At 36.3% G+C, this 21,761-nt stretch overlaps 1 protein-coding gene across 6 annotated transcripts in view; it reads left to right on the top strand.

Moving 5' to 3' along the window:
* The window catches only part of APC (APC regulator of WNT signaling pathway), a 152,217-nt gene that overhangs the window by 48,437 nt on the left and 82,019 nt on the right, over positions 1-21,761 (top strand). For 5 of the 6 annotated variants that reach the window (XM_023731973.1, XM_023731975.1, XM_023731971.1 and 2 more), the window contains exon 2: positions 4,505-4,657. In XM_023731973.1, the coding sequence (XP_023587741.1) occupies positions 4,523-4,657 (135 nt within the window). In that variant the 5' untranslated portion in view covers positions 4,505-4,522. Of the gene's footprint in view, positions 1-4,504; positions 4,658-20,213; positions 20,732-21,761 lie in introns of those variants that run through there. The other variant, XM_023731974.1, reaches the window with a different exon arrangement.

Genomic DNA, 21,761 nt, shown 5'->3' with positions numbered 1-21,761 from the left:
AGTCTGTAGGTTCTCTTTTTACTCTTTTGGTGAAGTCTTTTGAAGAGCATAGGTGTTTGATTTTTAGAAGATCCCAGTTATCTAGCTTATCTGTTGGGGTTTGTGCGTTGATGATTATGGTTTGTATCCTGTTAATGCCATGTATTAGGGCCTGTAGCATTGGTGGTATTTTTTCTTCTATGAACTTTATAGTTTTCGGCTTTATATTTAGGTCTTTGATCAATTTTGAATTAGTTTTTGTATATGGCGTGAGGTATGGGTCCTGTTTCATTTTTTTGCAGATGGATATCCAGTTTTACCAGCACCATTTGTTAAAAAGACTGTCTTTTCCCCATTTGATGGACTTTGGGCCCTTGTCACAACTTTTTTTTTTAATTAAATTTTTTTATTTTTAGAGCGCTTTGGACTGACAGAAGAGTTGGAAAAATAGTAGAGAGTTAGCCTATACCCTTCACTCAGCTTCCCTTAATGTTAACATCTTAAATATCCATAGTACAATCATCAAAACTAAGAAATTAACCTATTGGTACAATACAGTTGGATAAACTATATGCTGTTTTAATTTAAAGGCATATTACAATATTTTAATATGTGGTAGGTTTATTCCTGCATACTCTTCTTTTTTCAGATTTTTAAAGCTATTTTTGCCTGTTATTTTTTTTTTGTTGTTGTTGTTGTTTGTTTTTTAATGTCTAGCCGAAGAAGACAAGGCACAACAAATTTTATGTAGTTTTTTTATTGGGATTGTGTAAAATATATAAATTAATTTAGGGAGAACTGACTTCTTTAGGATGTTAAGTATTCCTATAAATAAAAACAAGGTCTATTCTCCCATTTGTTAAAGTCTACTTTTGTGTCTTTCTGAAGTGTTTCTACTTTTCCTCATGTAAGTTTTGGATACTTTTTGTTCAGTTTATGCCTGGGTTTTTTTGTTTGTTTGCTTTTTGTTCTTATTGTAAATGGAATCTTCTATTTTATCTTTGATCTAATTTCTCTTTGCACATATAAATGAAAGATTTCTGTGTATTAATTTGGTACTAAACTACATTACTAATAGTAATATTTCAGTTGATTATTTTGTATAGCCATTGTATCTTCTTGTAATAGTTTTGCTTTTTGATTTTTCCTGTCAGATTTCATTCTTCACTTTAATTGTGTTGACTAACATTATGACTAATAGAGTGGTGAAAATAGGTTTTCTCTGACTTTAGGACTATAGTATTTCCACATTGTTAAGTATGGTGCTAGCTTTGGGGCTGATATAGATCACATTAAATAAGGAACTTTTTAAATTAGTATTTTCAGCAAAAATAGGTGTTGGATTTGTAAAATGCCTTTTTATCGTCTTTGGCATGATCATATGATTTTTTTTTTGCATATATCTGTCTGATGAATGATATAATAGATTTTCTAATAGTGAGAACTTCTCTATTGTAAATTTTATTAGCTTTTCCATCTCTTTTTGGGTCATTTTTGATAAATTATATTTTCTAGTAAACTAAGTTTTCAAATGTATGTTCATAAATAAACTTGAGCAAACTAATGTTTCATGATCCTTTTGGTTTCTTCTGTTTCTCTTGGTATTTTCCTCTTCATTATCATCTCTCAAAGTGCTTATAAATATATATTTTTTTATTCACTAAAACCAAACAATAAAAGCAGCACCATTAAATTTTTTTAAAGTAATTCTAAACTTCTTTAATTAGTAATAATGAACCCTCTGTATTTAATTTTATTTGAGTATCCTTGGCCTGCCCAGAAACTTTTCTGCCTCCCTATCTTAATTTCTTAGGATACTAGTAAATTTGTTTTTCATTAAACATTTGGATAAAAGTCTAGATATCAGTCATTTTATTTTCTTCTCCCCAAAGCCCCACTTTTGGGGTGGATGATCTCTTTAGTGGGCATCTTAGCTAAAGAAAAACAAATTAGGATATCTGCATGCCCTCGATAAGTGAAACATTCAGAAGTTTTCCCCATTTCATGAGACATGGCAACTGCAATGTGATCACACAAGTTTTGATTTTTTTTTCCTAATGTTGTTGAGTGACTTGCATATATCCCGATGAGAATTAAGATATACTTGATGAGAAAGTCTTGTTAGAAGGCATTTTGAATAATTTGGTGATTTGTATAAAGTAATTTTGAGTTAGGGAGTGATGGCTGCAACATCCTAAAAGAATATAAGGTAGAGTATTTTTCTGTGAAGCATCTTTTTTTTCCTCCGTAAAATTAGAGGAAACACCCTGCTTTCTAGAGCACAAAGGACTTTAATTTTAATGATTGAAATTCTGGAGGAGGGAAAAAAAGATCGAATGTTTAATGTTCATTTGAAGGGTTAAATTTCTCCAGTAAAGAGCACTTTTAGTAGCTTCCCCTCTTCTTCCCCATCTGGTGTTTTTATGATTGTGTAAGATTATAGCCTCTATATCTCAACATACCTGTGTGTGCCTATCTTTTTTTCTGTTACTACCTTTTCTCTTATAATATTTTATTAGTTCAGGGCAAACGTACTTGTTAAAATTTTATTTGAAATAAAGCATTTTAAGGCCTGCATTACTAGAATTCTGTCAGATTTTCACCTCCATCTTATGGTTTTTAATGTGCTGTCTTTTAAGACCTGCTTGTTAAGGATATGATGTAAAATAGAAAAATGTTCTGTTATCCTGGATCACTTCCATGAATTTCTTCTCATTCTTTAGATGGCTCCTGTCTTCTTCAAGAGGGTGAATTACTTTTTCACCTCTTGTCTGTTGGTGGTGGTGGTGGTAATTTTAATAGTAAATGAGCATTAAATCTTACTAAGAAAGTTACGTTTCATGGATATTTTCATAACATAACATATTTATGTACCTCTTGGCACAGTGGTTGAGAGCTACAGCTGCTAACCAAAAAGTCAGCAGTTCAAATCCACCAGCCGCTCCTTGGAAACCCTATGGGGCAGTTCTACTCTGTCCTGTAGGGTCACTATGAGTCGGAATCGACTCGATGGGAGGTGTTTTTTTTTTTTTTTTTTTTTTTTTAAGACTACTTTTTCTTACTTAATCCTAACAATGATCCTGTGAATTAGAACAGGTAGTAAGTGAAATTAAGACCTAAGTCTCCAAGTACTAGTCTAGTGCTCATTCTCTTCAGCCATAAAGACTTTCGTAGGTGATCCCAGCCTCCCAGGCCTCTCCTTCCTCCTCAGATCTTATTGGGTTATACCAGGTTTATCATTGACTCTAGCCACTGGAGGATTGACTAGATCTAAGACACTTGAGTTCACTTCCAGTTACTGAACTTGACTATTACCATGACTAGCCAGTGGTATAACCTGTTTGCCTTATTTCATATAATGGATTTCATTACAGAAAGCTTTTTTTTTCTTTAATGTCAGGATCTTTAAGTATTGCTTAAGTACAAACTTTGTAATAGTTTTTAGCAATTAAAAAATTAAGATAGGTAGTATTTTTAGTTATTCCAAAGTGATTTTGGATTAAACTAAAAAGAGAATCTGGGTCTTCTGAATCTTACTTGGTTGGTCTTAATGTAACTCTAAGCATTCTCTAATTCTTCATGCCAGGGAACTCTTATTGCCTGACTATCTTCTGTAACTTCATTTTCTTTCCTCTTCTTGCACACTCATATAATTTAACTGCTGGACTCTGCTTGGCTTCTCTCTGACAATCTCTACTCCTAAAATCATTGATTTTCTTTAAGTGTCCTTTAGCCTCAATCTGAACACAATGGGTCCCAAGACCACATAAGCCATAGCATAGCCAATTATATTCATCCTTTTGGAATACATGTAATAGAACTTTATATTAGTAATTCTTGTTAATCATCCTCCTATCAAAAAGATATCAAAAAGTCTCAATCTATTGCTGTCCTTCATGTCCATTTTGTTAAATGACTGCTGTTTAATGAAGTCTTCTTGAAACTTCAGAGCTACTTCCACATGGATAATGTTTAAGACTAGCCTTTTATCAAAAGAAAAGTTATGTTATGGACTACCTAATCTCATTAATCCCTTCTGGTTCTAAAATTCTTTGACTTCTTTTTCAGAGATTATTATGACTAGATTCTTGCACATTTTCTGGGGGGGGAATATCTGGGTTATGTCTAAACTATTGGACAAAATCAGAAATAATACTACCAATATAAATAACTTTCTTGTCAATGATTACATTTCCTAAGTTTTACCTATAAGACGAGTTAAAATAGCTTTGCAATCTTGAAAAAGTCTGACCTGATAGAAATCTCGTCCACCTATGAAAAGGCATATGTAGTCAAATACTGCTGAAGTTCTCTTATTTAATCCTTTTCATCAGTTAAGACTCCAGGTTTTCATCTGCTTATATTCTGCTACTTCAGACTGAAACTAGTGTTTTAACACAATTCTTGTTAATAAATGTCTGAAAGGTTTTGTTTCTTTTCTCCCTTTCTTTGTAAACGAGCAGCCACAATTTGTTTTGTTTGTTTTTTTGAGTAGTGAATTTCAAAATCCTTTTTAACCTTATAGGTCCAAGGGTAGCCAAGGATGGCTGCAGCTTCATATGATCAGTTGTTAAAGCAAGTTGAGGCACTGAAGATGGAGAACTCAAATCTTCGACAAGAGCTAGAAGATAATTCCAATCATCTTACAAAACTGGAAACTGAGGCATCTAATATGAAGGTATCAAGACTGACTTTTAATTGTAGTTTATCCATTTTCATTCAGAAATCTGTCTTAGGAACTTGGGGACAAGACACTTCAATTATTTAAAAGTATATTTTAAGTTAGGCAGTGGTATGTAAACTCTTTCTTGCAAAGGTTAACATTTAGATTTTTAAACAAGGTATATTGGATTCATCTTATGAATCATATGAAGAAAATTGATATAAAACTCTAGTGATTAGTTAGTTCTTAGTTGTTTTTAAGCTTAAAAATAAGAGACCAGCTTTAGCATCACTATAATGAGGTTGGGTTTTCTGCGTAGTTCATAGAAACTAGCCTCACAACTTTAGAATATATCCCAAACATTAAATACAACCTTCCTTCTCAACTCCCTCAGATGTTGTCACCACTTAAGTGCTGCAGTGATAGATGATCAAGAGAATTAATGTGCCCTAGTGAGAAGAGCCTTCGCTAAAGTCAGTACCTGGTCCTATTCCTGACTTTCCCTGATCTGTATGACCTTTGGTTTAACCCTTCTGGACTTAAGTTGTCTAACTTGGAAAATACAGGCCTTATTTGGAAAATATAGGCTTAAATGGTTTCCATGGTGCCTTCAAATCCTAAAATTGATTTGCCAGATAGCATTGAAAATCTGTGATAATCTTCAAGAAAAGCTATAAAATAAAATGTGTTCATTTCAAAATAATGGAGGTTAACACTTTAGCTGTTGTAATTTCCAGTATCTTGGGCAGATTCTCTTCTCACTAAGTTGAATAACTTTATAGACTTGGAGATCATCAACAAAAAATGTTACCTCCTTTCCATTTTTAAAATTCTTCCTGCTTTGTGTTGTTTCTGTCTCTGGGCTATTTTAACATCTGACTTCTTGACCCGATCTTCCTGTCTGTTCACTACTCTTATTCCTTACTCCTTTCCTATTCTCTTCTAGTTCTTTCTTTTTGCTCTGTATGCATTTCAGGATCTTCCTGATTCTTTAGGCTTTTCTGTATCACTTAAGTACCTATTTTTGCTCCTCTTTTACCCTTTATATTCAATATCATAATGATTCAACTCTTTACGCATGTACTTTTCTATTTATCTGTCTATATCTAAAAATCTTTTCTACTCTAATTGCCTATTTCTGTGGTAAAATTGTCCCCAGCAATGACAGATCTCCAAGATACCTACCTCAAATTATTTTCGAAGTAGGGTAGACTATAAACAAACATTTTTTTTCTTACTACAAACTGTGAGTGGCCTTAAAAACAGCCAAATCAACTAACCGAGTTAAGTTAAAAAAAAGAATAGTTTGGCATTTTAACATTGATTAATACAGTATATTTAAAACTGTTTTACATGGCATGTGTTTTTAAGGTTTAGAGGTACAGAATTTTAAAATTCCCAAGAGGACTACCCTTTCATCTACTTTGGTGGTACATTTTTCAAATAACTCATCCTGACAGGCCTATCTAGATAGTAAGTGTCCGTTTTATAGTACAGAACTCTGAGATCTCTTTTAAAGTTTTTGTTTAACTACTTGAGCAAATTCATAGTTCATTTTTGGGAGACATTTTAACCTACCCTTAGGTCCATCTCCATGCAAAAGTGGAGTGTCTCTTGAGTGACAATACAATTCAGACCCTTAAATTTCTACAGTGAAATGTCAGGTTTACCCTTTATCCATAAATATTGACACTTTAAATGTGTCTGAATTTAACCATGAGTTGATTATTATTAGCAGTGCGTGCTTTTGCAAACATCCTTGCAAATCCATTCATGCATTTCTTTAGGATTGGGTTATATGGTGTCATAGCAATTACAGCCTTATGATGAATTATTTATATATCTCTTCCCTAAAATCTTTTAAGCTATTTTTCTTATTTTGTCTTAGAGTCTTGATTTGTGAAAAGATACTTGGAACCGTTGGCATTTCCTTCATTAAAGTTCATGAAAAACAGTGGTTAATTCCCCCAGAATCACTTATTAGACTTTGAAATATATAACGTGAATCATGTTTCCTAATTATTGACCTGTTTACCCTAAAGAAAGATAAAAGTGTAACTCCTCCAGCTAGATTACTTAGAAGTTAAGGATGCCTGAAATTTATGCAGTAGTACCATCTAGTGGCAAAAGAGAATAAAGCTTTGCTGTTGATTGCATAGGATCAATGCAAACAAACTATAAAAATATTTGTGTGTGTGTGTTACAGTCTGGAAAATATAAGAAAAACAGTGAAACATGAACAATGACTTTATTTGATGATAATAAGGAGATGTTAATTTTTTAGGTATAATGATGGCCTATGGTTGTGTTTGGAAGGAATTACTGTTTAGGTATATATACTAAAATGTTTATAGAAAAACGATATGATATTTGAGATTTCTTTTCAAAATAATCTGGAGTGGAGCTGGTGAGAGGGATGGAGGAAGTGGATATGAGTATAGATGAAACAAGATTGTCTATAAATTGATAATTGTTGAAGCTAGATGTGAGGATGCGTGGGGGTTTGTTATAATAGTCTCTATACTTATGTACATGTCTGAAATTTTCTGTAATAAAAGTTTCATAAAATAGATTGCATGCAATTTATATGACTTGGAATCAGATAAAGGCAGAATTTGTAGCTAAACTTAAAAAAAAATGGTGTACTGTATTTTTTACTCCGTCTAGAACTCAATTTGATTGACTTTCAGTTGTTTCATAGATAAATATGGTTATGTAAATGTGTGAAGCATTTAAACTGAGAAATAATATAGTATAGGAGAAACTATCTCTAGGTAAATTATTGATGAAGCATTTATATCTTTGTTGTAGTTTGACAAAATGAAATATTTATAAATTGCTTTGTGAACTATAAAATCATATACACGTATCTTCAGAGTCTAAAGAAAGGAAAAATTATAAATGAAAATTCAGATTGACACATTTCCTAGTTTATTTTGAAGATTTAATGATCAAATGTACACATGTCTGGTAATGAAAAGAATCTAACACTATCTGAAGGAGACATTTTATCTTATCCAAAAATCAGTAGAGATTAGCTGTGGTTTTATATATAACTAATGATATACTTAGGACCACTGGTGGCACAATGTTTAAGTGCTTGACTGTTACCTGAAAGGTTGGCAGTTTGAACCCACCAGCAACTCTGTAGGAAAAGGACCTAGCAGTCTGCTCCTGTAAAGATTTCATCCTAGAAAACCCTATGGGGCAGTGTTCTACTCTGTCACATGGGGTCACTATGAGTCAAAATCCATTCACACCTAAGAACAACATGATATATTGAGAAAAACAAAAATGGGTCAAGTAGCAATCCCCCTGAAAAGACACTCTTGCTCATTAATAAATATTTTCTTTTTACTAATATGACCAAAGCACATTTTTGTCTCTAATAAATAATCTTCTAATACTGCTACAATCTTAAATTTTTTTTAAACAACGTATGATTATATATCCCATGCGTCTGTTAGTTTGTTGTACTGTGGTGGCTTGTGTGTTGTTAGAAGTTATACTGCCAATATTCAAATATTAGCAGGGTTACCCATGGTGGACAGGTTTTAGCTGAGCTTCCAGACTAAGACAGACTAGGAAGAAGGACCTGGTGGTCTACTTCTGAAAAAATTAACCAGCAAATATCTTAATGAATAGCAGCAGAACATTGTCTTGTATGGTGCCGGAGGATGAGCCCCACAGGTTGGAAGGCACTCAAAATACAACTTGGGAAGAGGTGCCTCCTCAAAGTAGAGTCAACCATAATGACATGAATGGAGTCAAGTTTTAGGGACATTCATTTGCTGGTGTGGTACAACTCAAAATGAGAAGAAACAGCTGCAAACATCCATTAATAATAGAAATTATCGAGGAATTATAGGAATTATCTAGGAAAATTGGAAATCGTCAAAAATGGAATGGAATGCATAAACATCAATATCCTAGGCATTAGTGAGCTGAAATGGACTGGTATTGGCCATTTTGAATCAGACAATCATATGGTCTGCTATGCCAGGAATGACAAGTTGAGGAGCAATAGCGTCACATTTGTCTCAAAAAGAACATTTTAAGATCTACCTTAAGTACAGCACTGTTAGTGATAGGATAATATCCGTATGCCTACAAGGAAGACCAGTTAATATGAATATTATTCAAATTTACACACCAACCATCAAGGCCAAAGATGAAGAAATTGAAGGATTTTACCAACTTCTGCAGTCTGAAATTGATCAAACATGCAGTCAAGATGCATTGATAATTACTGGTGATTGGAATATGAAAGTTAGAAACAAAGAAGGATCGGTAGTTGGAAAATATAGCCTTGGTGATAGAAATGACACTGGAGATCGCAAGATAGAATTTTGCAAGACCAATGACTTATTCATTACAAATATCTTTTTTCAACAACATAAACGCAACTATACGTGGGGACCTCGTCGAATGGAATACACAGGAATCAGATTGACTACATCTGTGGAAAGAGACGATGGAAAAGCTCAATATCGTCAGTCAGAACAAGGCCAGGGGCCAACTACGGAACAGATCATCAATTGCTCTTATGCAAGTTCAAGTTGAAGCTGAAGAAAATTAGAACAAGTCCACAAGAGCCAAAGTACGACCTTGAGTATATCCCACCTGAATTTAGAGACCATCCCGAGAATAGATTTGACACGTTGAACCGAAGACCAGACGAGTTGTGGAATGACATCAAGGACATCATACATGAAGAAAGCAAGAGATCATTAAAAAGACAGGAAAGAAAGAAAAGACCAAAATGGATGTCGGAAGAGACTCTGAAACTTGCTCTTGAACATCGAGTAGCTAAAGCAAACAGAAGAAATGATGAAGTCAAAGACCTGAACAAAATATTTCCAAGGGCACCTCAAGAAGACAGAGTAAAGTATTATAATGAAATGTGCAAAGCCATGGAGTTAGAAAACCAAAAGGGAAGAACACACTTGACATTTCTCAAGCTGAAAGAACTGAAGAAAAAACTCAAGTCTCGAGTTGCAATTTTGAAGGACTCTATGGGGAAAATACTAAACAACGCAAGAAGCATCAAAAGACGATGAAAGGAATATACTGAGTCACTGTACCAAAAAGAATTGGTCTACATTCAACTATTTCAGGAGGTGGCATATGATCAAGAACTGATGATACTGAAGGAAGAAGCCCAAGCTGCGCTGAAGACACTGGCTAAAAGCAAGGCTCCAGGAATTGACGGGATATCAGTCGAGATTTTTCAACAGATACAGTGCTGGAAGTGCTGAATCATCTATGCTAAGAAATTTGGAAGACAGCTGCCTAGCCAACCGACTGGAAGAGATCTATGTTTGTGCCCATTCCAAAGAAAAGTGATCCAACAGAATGCAGAAATTATCAGATAATATCATTAATATCACACTCAAGTAAAAGTTTGCTGAAGATCTTTCAAAAGTGGTTGCAGCACTGCATCAACAAGGAGCTGCCAGAAATTCAAGCTGAATTCAGAAGACGATATGGAAAAAGGGATATCATTGCTGATGTCAGATGGATCTTGGCTGAAAGCAGAGAATACCAGAAAGATATTTACCTGTGTTTTATTGACTACGCAAAGGTATTCGACTGTGTGGATCATAACAAATTATGGATAACGTTGCGAAGAACACTTAATTGTGCTCATGAGGAACCCATACATAGACCAAGAAGCAGTCGTTCAGACAGAACAAGGGGATACTGTGTGGTTTAAAGTCAGGAAACGTACGTGTCAGGGTTGTACTCTTTCACCATATTTATTCAGTCTGTATGCTGAGCAAATAATCCGAGAAGCTGGACTATATGAAGACGAACACAGCATCAGGATTGGAGGAAGACTCATGAACAACCTGTGATATGCAGATGACACAACCTTGCTTGCTGAAAGTGAAGAGGACTTGAAACACTTGTTAGTGAAGGTCAAAGACTATAGACTTAAGTATAGATTACAGTTCAACATAAAGAAAACAAAAATCCTCACAACTGGACTAGTAAGCAACATCATGATAAAGGGAGAAAAGACTGAAGTTGTTAAGTGATTTCATTTTACTTTCATTTTACAATCAGCGCCCACGGAAGCAGCATCAAGAAATGAAGCAACACATTTCATTGGGCAAATCTGCTGCTAAAGACCTGTTCCAAGTGTTAAAAAGCAAAGATGTCACTTTAAGGACTAAGGTCCGCCTGACCCAAGCCGTGGTGTTTTCAGTTGTCTCATATGCATGGGGAAACTGGACAATGAATAAGGAAGACTGAAGAAGAATTGAATAATTGCATTTGAATTATGGTGTTGGTGAAGAATATTGAATATACCATGGACTGCCAAAAGAAGGAACAAATCTGTCTTGGAGGAAGTACAGCCAGAATGCTCATTAGAAGCAAGGATTATGAGACTTCGTCTCACATACTTTGGACATGTTATCAGGAGGGACCAATTCCTAGAGAAGGGCATCATGCTTGGTAAAGTAGAGAGTCAGTGAAAAAAGGAAGACCTTCAAAGAGGTGGATTGACACAGTGCTGTAACAATGGGCTCAAGCATGATAATGATGATGAGGATGGTGCAAGACCAGGCAGTGTTTTTGTTCTGCTGTACATAGGGTCGCTATAAGTCGGAACCAATTTGATGGCACCTAACTACAACTACAAAACATGGTTATATAATGTAAGTAACTAATTTTTTTAAAACTAAGCTTCTAGAGCTTGCAAAAGTACAAATGAATATTGTCTCATTTTTATTTTAATTTTAAAGGCTGCCATTTTTTGAAGCATTTTATTTGGAATTGCTTTGCAGTTGTGTTGCACTTTCTTTTAAAAACCTTTCAAATTGACTTTTCTTCAAAGTGGTATGCAATAGGTAGCCCCAGGCAATCCGTCCCACTGCAGCAACTAGAATAAAATGCAACTATATAAAATGCAAAAGTAGTATTTTTCAAGACATTGAAGAACTGTGGAAACATCAAGAACTATGTTAAATGAAATTCCAAAGAGGAAATAGCCCTTTTTATAAGGTGGCAGAGAACTTGTCTGAATTATGTTTGAATGTTTTATGGAAGGTAGAACTTGTAAAGTGATGAACTTGAATATTTGACTGAGGAGATTTTTAAGTGATATCTTGAAGGGGTAGTTTGGTTTCTCCTTGCTGCTTATAGTAACATTGGGTAGGAAAGAGATATACTTAAAAATGAACTGTGCAAAATGAAACGAGAACTTAAAGATTTGGAAAATTCTGTTGTACAAACTAAGGATATGTGCCGTGGAACCTTTACCAAGGGCATGGCTGTACAATTTTTTGCTGAAGATATTAGGCCTATGACTGACTGATCTAATTAACTACCACAGTAGAAAGCCTGTTAGCTTAGACTGAAAGGGACAGAGACAGAACGGAATGAAGGAAAGCTGCCTACTTCCTGGAATTCTGTAGACAGGAAACCAGCCAGTGGAACTACTTAATTGTGAACTCTCTGTTGTCCTACAAGAAAAGGAAGGCACCATCCCAGGAATATTTCAGAGATGAGCAGAATTTTTGGAAGGAGCATCAGGGGCAGGGCGACCTTGGTGTCAAAGAGTGGAACTACCACCTCCTGTGTTTCAAAATGTAGATCCCCTTTCTGCTACGTTTGAGAGATTCCAGGTACCAACATCTCAGTTCCAGAGGTTGGGGCTGCCACTCAGGTGGGCCAAGAGAATGGGGCTGCCACCCAAAGTTGAGGGTGCTCATAGGCCAGGAGAATGGAGCCTCCACCGAAAGTTGAGGGGGTGTGGCGACCATGTCAGTAGGCCAGGATGGAGCCACTTGGGGCTGAGTGGTTGGGGTCAGCCACCCAAAATTGAGGGAGCAGGGTTGCCATCCCATTGGGCCTTGAAGGCAGGGCTGATGCCCAGGGCCAAGAGGCCTCCACCTAGCATCCAGAGAAAGTGGCCAGTGCCCAGAGTCAGGAGAGTAGAGCTGCTGCCCACATGTGACTGGAGAACAACAGGTTATTTTCAAGCCTTGAAAGTTAATGAAATCTGCTCTGCTGGGTTTTGGACTTGCTTGGTGTCTGTGACCCCTTTCTTTCCCTTCAGTTTCTCCCATTTGGAATGGGAATGTCTACCTTGTGCCTATTCCACTGTCTTAGTTATCCAGTGCTGATATAACAGAAATACCACAGGTGGGTGGCTTTAACAAACAAATTTATTCTCTCACAGTTTAGGAGGCCAGAAATCCAAGTTCAGGGCTTTAGCTTTCTCTCTCTGTCACCTTTCTCTCTCTGTCTGCTCTAGGGTAAAGGTCCTTGTCATCAGTCTTTCTCTGGGTCGAGGAGTTTCTCAGCACAGGGACCCCAGATCCAAAAGACACACTTTGCTCCTGGCTCTTCTTTCTTGGTAGTAGTAGGTCCCTCCCCTCTCTGCTCACTTTTCTCTTTTATTTCTCTAAAGAGATTGACTCAAGATACAGCCTAATCCTACAGATTGTGTCCTGCCTCATTAACATAACTATCTCTAATCCTGCCTCATTAACATCATAGAGATTAGGATTTACAACATATAGATAATCACATCAGATCACAAAATGGAGGACAACCACACCATACTGGGAATCATGGCCTAGCCAACTTGACACATATTTTTGGGGGGCACAATTCAATCCATAACATGTGCCGTTGTACTTTGGAAACAGATAACTTGTATTCTAGTTTTCACAGGTCCTTAGATTTAGAGGAATTTTGCCCCAGCATGAACACACCCAGAGTCTCACCCATACTTGATTTCGATGATTCAGAAAGTGAAATTTTGGATTTAGTCAATACTGGAATGGGTTAAGGCTTTTGGGGATGGTGTGATAGAGTAAATGTGTTTTGCATGGGAAAGGCATGAATTTGAGGTGGAAGGGTAGAATATTACGGATTGAATTGTGTCCCCCTAAAAATACGTGTTGGAATCCTAGCCCTTCTACCTGTGGATATAACCCATTTGGGAATAGGATTTTCTTTATTATGTAATGAGGCTATGTCAGTGTAGGGTGTGTCCTAAACCTAAACACTTCTGAGTTATTAAAGCAAATTAGACACAGAAGGAAGCACAAACAGCATGAAAATAGATGCCACATGAAGATCTGCAAGGAACTGAGCAACGCTGGGACTACAGAAGTAGTCATGTTATGGTAAAGGAGATTGCAGATAGAGTGGAAAGGAAGGATGAAATCTCCTGCAGTCTCAGTGCATGGTAGGCAAAGTCCTGCTAAAGGAAGAGGCAGAAAGAGGCACATTACTTTCACAACAGGTCTCCTCAAAACATTTTGAACTTTGTGAAGTAAGAGTTTAAAGAGCTAAACTCACAACCTCCAAGAGACAGAACTTTTAGGGCTAAGGGTACAGATACCACCTGAGAATAAGGTTGAGCTGGAAAGGCAAAGTGAAATATCCCATAGTCTTGCAATGCTTGGGTGACTGACTACAGAGAAAGGACCTGTATCAAACACATGGCTGGTTTTCCTTTGAAGATAAATGTCAGATTTTGGAGCTGTATAGGTTGGGAAACTAAGGGCTAAAGAGGCAGAGACCTGTCATAATATTCAATCTAAAGCCCAGGAGGAATACACTCAAGGAACTGGTACAAACATGTGCATTTAACTTAAACTACAACTAGGTCACAACCCATTTTCAGTTCTTGATTGTATTGAGGAGATTGGACCCCAACAGTGGAAAGGCGAAACGTTCTCTAAGGGAAAATACCATCATATTAAGTCTCTCTTGTTCATGTGTCATAATGATTGGCAAACAGTCAAGTTACAAGAAATGCAAAGAAACAGGAAAATGACTGATCATCAAGAGAACAAATACATAATAAAAGCAAACTCAGAGGTGATCCGGATGTTGGAGTTAGTTAAGAATGTTAACATAATTATAAATGTCTTAAGGAAAAAAAGATAAAAGATGGAAAAAATAGATGGGAAATTTCAACACAGAATTGGAATCTATAATAGAAAAAATCAACCAGACTTCTAGAATGGAAATTTTTATCCGATGTTAATTTATTTGATGGGTTGAACACAAAAGAAGAAATAATTAGAGAGCTTAAAGAAAGCTAAATGGAAAATACCCAAACTGAATTACAGAGAGAGAAAAAAATTGGAAACAAAAGAATAGCACATGAGGGTTATGTGGGACGCAAGCAGATAGTCTAATTTGTATGTAATTGAAGTCTCAGAAGGAGGATAAAGAATGGGGCAAAAACAATACCTGAAATGATAATGGCTGAGGATTAATATAACCTGGATGTAAAATTATCACAATGTGATAATTAGACTAGACTAATAGACTAACAAAGTAGAGTCTAGAAAGATAATTACACTGTCACCTGATTTATGACCAAGGCATCCCTATGAATCAGTGGGGGAAGGATTGCCTTTCTAATAAATGGTGCGGGGGAAATAGGATATCTGTATGAAAAAAGAAAAAGAACCCAGAGTCCTACTTTGTATCATATGCAAAAATTAATTCAAGATAGATTATCAACCTAAAATATGAAAGACAAAACAGTAAAGCTTCTGGAAGAAAACATAGGGAATAGCTTCATGCTCTTAGGGTAGGCAAAGATTTCTTTAGTGTTTTTGGTATTCTGTTTGAGGAATCTTTGCCTGCCAATTGTAGGGTAAAAACATCACAAAGTTTAGTAAAGCAAAAAGAAGGTTTTATTTGGCATATATTCAAAAAGGCAAAAGTGGGAAGTGAACAAGTATGCTGCCAGAGCTAATGTCTGCCCAAGTCCAAGGATTACAGAATAGACAAGAATGGGAAAATGGACAAGCATGCTGCCACAGCCATATCTGTTCGAGTCCGAGGAATGTTACAGAATCATCAGTATATATTAACATCACAAATGGGCAAAACCATTGAAAGCTTCACCTTTTCACAGATTGGCTAGAAACTCTGATCCTACATTTTGAATTGTCTTTCTTAACAATCATTGGTATAGGTTTCAGTACTGACAGGAGGGTCCTCAGTGGTCCAACAAATCTTACTATTCACTAAAGGCTAGTAAAAAAAAAGATAAGAGTGGAAAGTACGTGGGTCATTTGTGCTGTTTTTTTATGATTTGTTTTATGTGAAATCTTCCTTAAAAGATTGTCATGGATTGAATTATGTCCCCCAAAAAATGTGTGTATCAATTTGGCTAGGCCATGATTCCCAATATTCCGTGGTTGTCCTCCATTCTGTGATTGTAATTTTACATTAAAGAGGATTAGTGTGGGATTGTAACACCACCTTACCCAGGTCACATCCCTGATCCAATGTAAAGGGAGTTTCCCTGGGGTGTGGCCTGCACCACCTTTTATCTCTCAGGAGATGAAAGGGAAGCAAGCAGAGAGTTGGGGACCTCATACCACCAAGAAAGAAGCACTGGGAGCAGAGCGTGTCCTTTGGACGTGGGGTTCCTGCACAGAGAAGCTCCTAGTCTGGGGGAAGGTTGACAAGAAGGCCGACAGAGAGAGAAAGCCTTCCCTTGGAGCTGGCACCCTGAATTTGGATGTTTAGCCTACTTTACTGTGAAGAAATAAATTTCTCTTTGTTAAAGCCATCCGCTTGTGGTATTACTGTTACAGCAGCACTAGATGACTAAGACAAAGATATTTTCTAAGATTGCCCTAGCTTTTGTCTTTATACCTCAGGGCCCAGTTGATATGTCCTTGTAAGTCCTTATGAGTCCAGGTCCAACTAGGTCACATTTTAGGACAGGGAATAATGGCTCCAGTATTATCTCCTAAATCATTTCTTCGTTTCGATTGGAGGTTGGAAATAACAAATTGATGATCAATATCTGAACTTAGTCGAGCTCCTAGATGGCAGCCATGGCAGGCTCTTTAAACTCATGGTTCTGGTTTTCCACTGGATACCATCTGGTTTTCCACTAGGATCTCATCAATCACATTGTGGAAGTGAGTAGACTCGATGTTCATCAACATTTTAGCCTGAGGCTTTCTTTTGCTTTTTAGGTTTGTAAGACAGTAGAAGATAAATTTTATTATGCCAAATACTATCAAGATGAAGACTAAGAATGGTATTATTTCTTGCAGTAGTGATCTAGCCCATTGTCTTAGTCGTCTAGTGCTGCTATAACAGAAATACCACAAGTGGATGGCTTCAACAGTCTCACAGTCCAGTAGGCTACAAGTCCAAATTCACGGTTTCTTCTCCAGGGGAAGGCTTTCTCTTCTCTGTCGGCTCTGGAGGAAGGTCCTTGTCATCAGTCTTTCCTTGGTCTGGGAGCATCTCAGCGCAGGAACCTCAGGTCCAAGGGACAGACTCTACTCCCAGCACTGCTTTCTTGGTGGTATGAGGTTCCCATGTGTCTCTGCTTGCTTCTGTCTTTTGTATCTCAAAAGAGATTAGCTTAAGACACTATCCAATCTTGTATACCTCATCAGTATAACTGCCGCTAATCCATCTTATTAGATCATAGTGATAGAATTTACAACACCTAAGGAAATCACATCAGATCGCAAAATGGTACACAATTATGCGATACTGAGAATCATGATCCAGCCAAGTTGACAGATATTTTGGGGGGACACAGTTCAATCCATGACACCCATGTACTTATTCCTGATGGTAACCAGCCAAATAAATCTGGTATTTGTAAGGGCGTTACAGTGTGTAACCAAGTAGCTTGTTGTTTAATTCTATATGTTATCTTGTTCTACTTCTCCTGTATTATTTATCCAAATGCAACAAGAGGTATTTGCTACAGCACAGACCACGCCTTCTTGGGCTAATAAAAAATCCAGGGCTATTCTGTTATCTCCTGCCACCTTGACCAGTGAGGTCAGAGATTGCTGTTGTGCTTCCATCCCACTAGCAACTTCGTCTGCTATTTGTCCCATAGTAATTAGTAAATTTCTTAAAGATTCCTCCAATTCAAATATACCATAAGTAGGAATTAAAGCTCTTAGAAATGACCACCACCACCCTGTGTTGGACCAGTGGGCTTTCTTCTGACTCTTGTTACAATGTGTAACAATTTAACATTACCTTTCCAATATTTGCTAGCATCATTACTATGAATATCTAAAGGTAATCCTAAAATTCCCAAAGTGCATTGCCCATGTATTCACTAGAAGTCTAAACAAGGTATTGCTCACATAAATTCACCATCAGTTGGAAAGGGATCACTTAAACTAGTATAGCTGGATCTGCCACACATAAGGAGCGCACAAGTTTGTCTAGAGAAAAGAGAAGGTATAGAAAAACTTACATGTGACAACCAGGTTTCCATTAGAGAATTATGATTAGCAACATAATACAGGATGGACCTCTCCTGTTGTAGGTCTTCAGTTAATCTATTTAAAACATTCTAAGTGTTCTTCCCAAGCACAAGCTGCCTGTCCTTTGTTTACCTATTAACCATGGGTCACTTTGTGAGAAGATAAAATAGAGTCTGCACCATGAGGTCTATCTCCTCTGAGAACCTGGTTTCTTTAAAATACATAGATTTCTGCATAGTAAGGGGGTAACAGTTTGATTTCAGTTATTGGATGGGTGTTTCATACAACATTATCTTGAAGACTAATTAAACTAATTACTGATTTACCCTGAACATAACTCTCAGTCTGATCTTTGGAGTCAGTTTCCCAAAACGGACTGAATTCTTCAAAAAAAACCACAATGCCCAGACCAAAAGGGTCTTACTAGTTTATCTAGACCATTGTTTGATTGAAAAGTGGCTTCAGGAACCAGGTTTTTTTTTTTTCTCCCCAAAGCTTGAGGTTCAAAAGAACACCCAAAGGCAGTGGACTGTATGGGTTAACTCAGCCTCCATGAAAGCCAGAAATTTAGATTCCAGGAGAATTACAGCTGTTTCATTATACCCTCCTTTGGATCATGATCTTGCTATAGAATCTTGATCAAAAACATTTAATAATGGTAGTTTGGCTCCATGTGGTTTTTAAGATCCCAGGCACCATACAGCGAACTAGGAAGTAGAATAAAAACACTAACAATAATATTAGGCCAATTGTCTGCATGTACCTCAACAGCAACCACGTTTTGCAAATCCTCAGATTGCGTATTAATATAAACACAGGAACATTTATCTATTAAGGCACACACTGTTCCTTGAGAGACTAATAGGAAATCTAATGCTTTTTTATTTTGTAAAATCATAGCTCAAACTTCAGACGATTATCTGATTATGATATTTACAGCTTTGCTACATTTACCGACAGAAACTTCTAATTCGAGAGTTAAAATATCTAAACCCATTAGTTAGATAATTTGGGAAAAAGGAAGATGGTTTCTTATATCCAAAAGGCAGAACCTTAAAACATCAGCAATATTCCCACATAAATCCCATAGTAATCCTTTACTCAGTCTTATGTAGTTAATTTCTGTTCATGCGATTCTGGATCAACCACAATCTGTGAACCTGTCAGCTACATAGGAGTTCTGGAAATCCTAATTTCAGTCTAGTCAGTCTTTTTTCCAAGTTTAGTACGGTCCATCTTTTTGTTGAGTTATTTCGGTCAAATGTTTTCAGCAGATCAGCAAAGTAAAAACTTATCTGCAGACAACACTTAGTACGGCCATGATTAATTTATAAAAATAATACTCTTAATAGTGAAAGACCTGATAGAAATTAATTACAAGCATAACATAAAGGCCAAGTAAAATCAGTTTAAAAAAAAAAAACTTTAGACAAAAACGTTTCTAAATGTAATGATTAACTTTATTTTCAAAGTGCTTCAGATACGATACATAATAATCTTGCGATATAATACCATGTAGTCGGAACATATCAAGAATATACCAAGATTATCGAGTCTCTAAATACCTGAATAGTAATAAAAAAAAATTCATAGGTAAACGATTTGAAACCATTGGTTTGGATGATGCTAAGCAAGCAAACAAAAGAAATCCGTTGCCGTTGAGTTGAAATTTCAACTCCTAGCGACCCTATAGGACAGAGTAGAACTGCCCCATAGGGTTTCCAGGGTGTGGCTGGTGGGTTCAAACTGCCGACCTTTTCGTTAGCAGCCAAGCTCTTAATCACTGCACTGCCAACCAAGTTAGCAGTTAAGAAATAATAATAAAATTATGATATAATATTATATGCATTTGTTGTCTAATATTCGGCAAAAACATAAGAGGAAATACTAACATATAAATCGTAACCCAGAGAGAATCAGGCACTTCTCTTGATTCAGATAACCTGTTCCATGTAATTTATAACATATTAAATAAACCTTTGTAGCACTTTTCCTTTATTAAAAAATTTTTGTGGTTTTCCATTAAGTTTCAAGGTTGTCAAGAGTTTATTATAGGTTACTGAGAAACAGTACTTAAGTTATATAACCAGAGATCTTAAAGATAAAAATCTTGGCTTTTTCTTTTTTTTCTAAAGCCATGCAGCTTGGTTTTTGACTCAGGAATTTTATTGTAATGAGGCCGAACCTTTGCCTCCGAGGCAGATTACACAAAGAATAAATTAACCCTTCAACTCAGAAATCAGAGAAAATTTTAACAGTGAGAAACCCAGTTTTTTTTTGTTTTATATACTATTTAACATTAAAGCCCCTAAAAATCTCATAAATTAAACCATTAAACTTTAGTCAGACAGATAAAACTTTTGACCATTATCAAATAAATTTTTTTAATAAACCTCTCAAATGTTGTCTTTTTTGCATGTCTTTTATAGTATATCCCTTTAAAATGGCAAAAAATAAACACTCATTAGCAGACCTAAATATATGTGTGTATATATATATCGTTTCTCTTGTGCATAAAAAGCCAAAGTATAGGAACTTAAATTATGACGAATATCTATTAATTCAGTATCTGTAAGTTACCTACAATATCTTGGAAATTATTCTAAGCCTGTATACCATAAAACATAACTGCAGTTAAAATACAGTTAATTTAAATATTTTAAGTTTTTGATTTGATTTTTACTATTTCCCATATTTTTCCCAATCTAATTATAGCCCTTAAATATTTTATCAACAGCTTTAGAAATCTCGAAGTCTCTGCTCAGTTGACAAATTCATTGATTTGGATGTAACCTTAAGTCTCTGGTTGGAATGGTTGGAACATTTTTCCAGGCCATTTCAGGTGTGTCTTATTGTAATTCCTATTTTTTTGGCTTCTTAGAGTTCCCCTATAATAGAGAGAATTTGCTTACAGTTCTTTTATGATTGGGATCCCCCCAATTTTTGATAACTATAGCAAAGCAGCAAGATTTTCTTATTTTCTTTTGTCTTAGAAAAGGTCTCCACTTAGTTGTAAAGGGTCTTTCAAAAGCTTTCCTCCAGCTATATGACCTCGGGAGACTGGGGGCTGTTTGCCTTATCCTTCCCTGCCCTTCCTATTTTTTAACTCATGGTGGAAGACAAGATTCGGTCATTCTAATTTGTTTACATAAATCTGGCCTAGGCTGACAAGCAAGGAGCCAGGAGAGATTTTCTCAGATCAGGCTCCCCACTTCAGAGGTATGCTACATATTTATGGAGTGGCAGAAAAAGAAAGTTGTACATATTCATTAAATTTCTGGGGAATCATGTGCATAATAACAGCGGGGCAGAGGAAGATCTTTGGGCTGGATGCTGTTGTCGGATCTCTGGATTCTGAATGTTTTCCCTCAGTTTTGTACTGCAGCACTTTGGTTCCTTCCAGTCTTTTAATGGCACTTTTGTTCTGGATAAGTCATCTTAAGAACCCGCAAAGCTTCCCTGCTAATGTGTTGCAGGCCGCAGCTGGTCTTAACCTGTTGGAGCCACCAGTCTCTTAAGACCCAGGCAGGGATTTTCCAGGAAGGTTAGAAGCTGAAAAACAACTCAAAAATATCTTTAGTGAGCATAGCATGGCAGAGTTTCTTACTTGTCACACTTACAAAACCAACAACTGTCAGCCATAGCCTCTAACCTGATACAAGATAGAAACTCAGACACGATGCTCTAGACCAAAAGCAAGCTCTTAGAACAAAAGGAGACAGAAAGGCCACATAAACTCACTGAACAATACCACACAAAACAAGGATATGGGGATTCTAATTTCTTAAAGTGTATGTAAATAAGAACCCCAAACCAGTGTCTCTGTAGCAGGGGGATATCCAGGCTCATTTATCAAAGATGGCAAGCTCTAA

Source organism: Trichechus manatus, unplaced genomic scaffold (genome assembly GCF_000243295.1).
Source record: "Trichechus manatus latirostris isolate Lorelei unplaced genomic scaffold, TriManLat1.0 scaffold00047, whole genome shotgun sequence".
Classification (NCBI taxonomy): domain Eukaryota; kingdom Metazoa; phylum Chordata; class Mammalia; order Sirenia; family Trichechidae; genus Trichechus; species Trichechus manatus.
The sequence above is the reverse complement of the archived record's forward strand: the minus strand, read 5'-3'. Positions and strand labels throughout refer to the sequence as shown.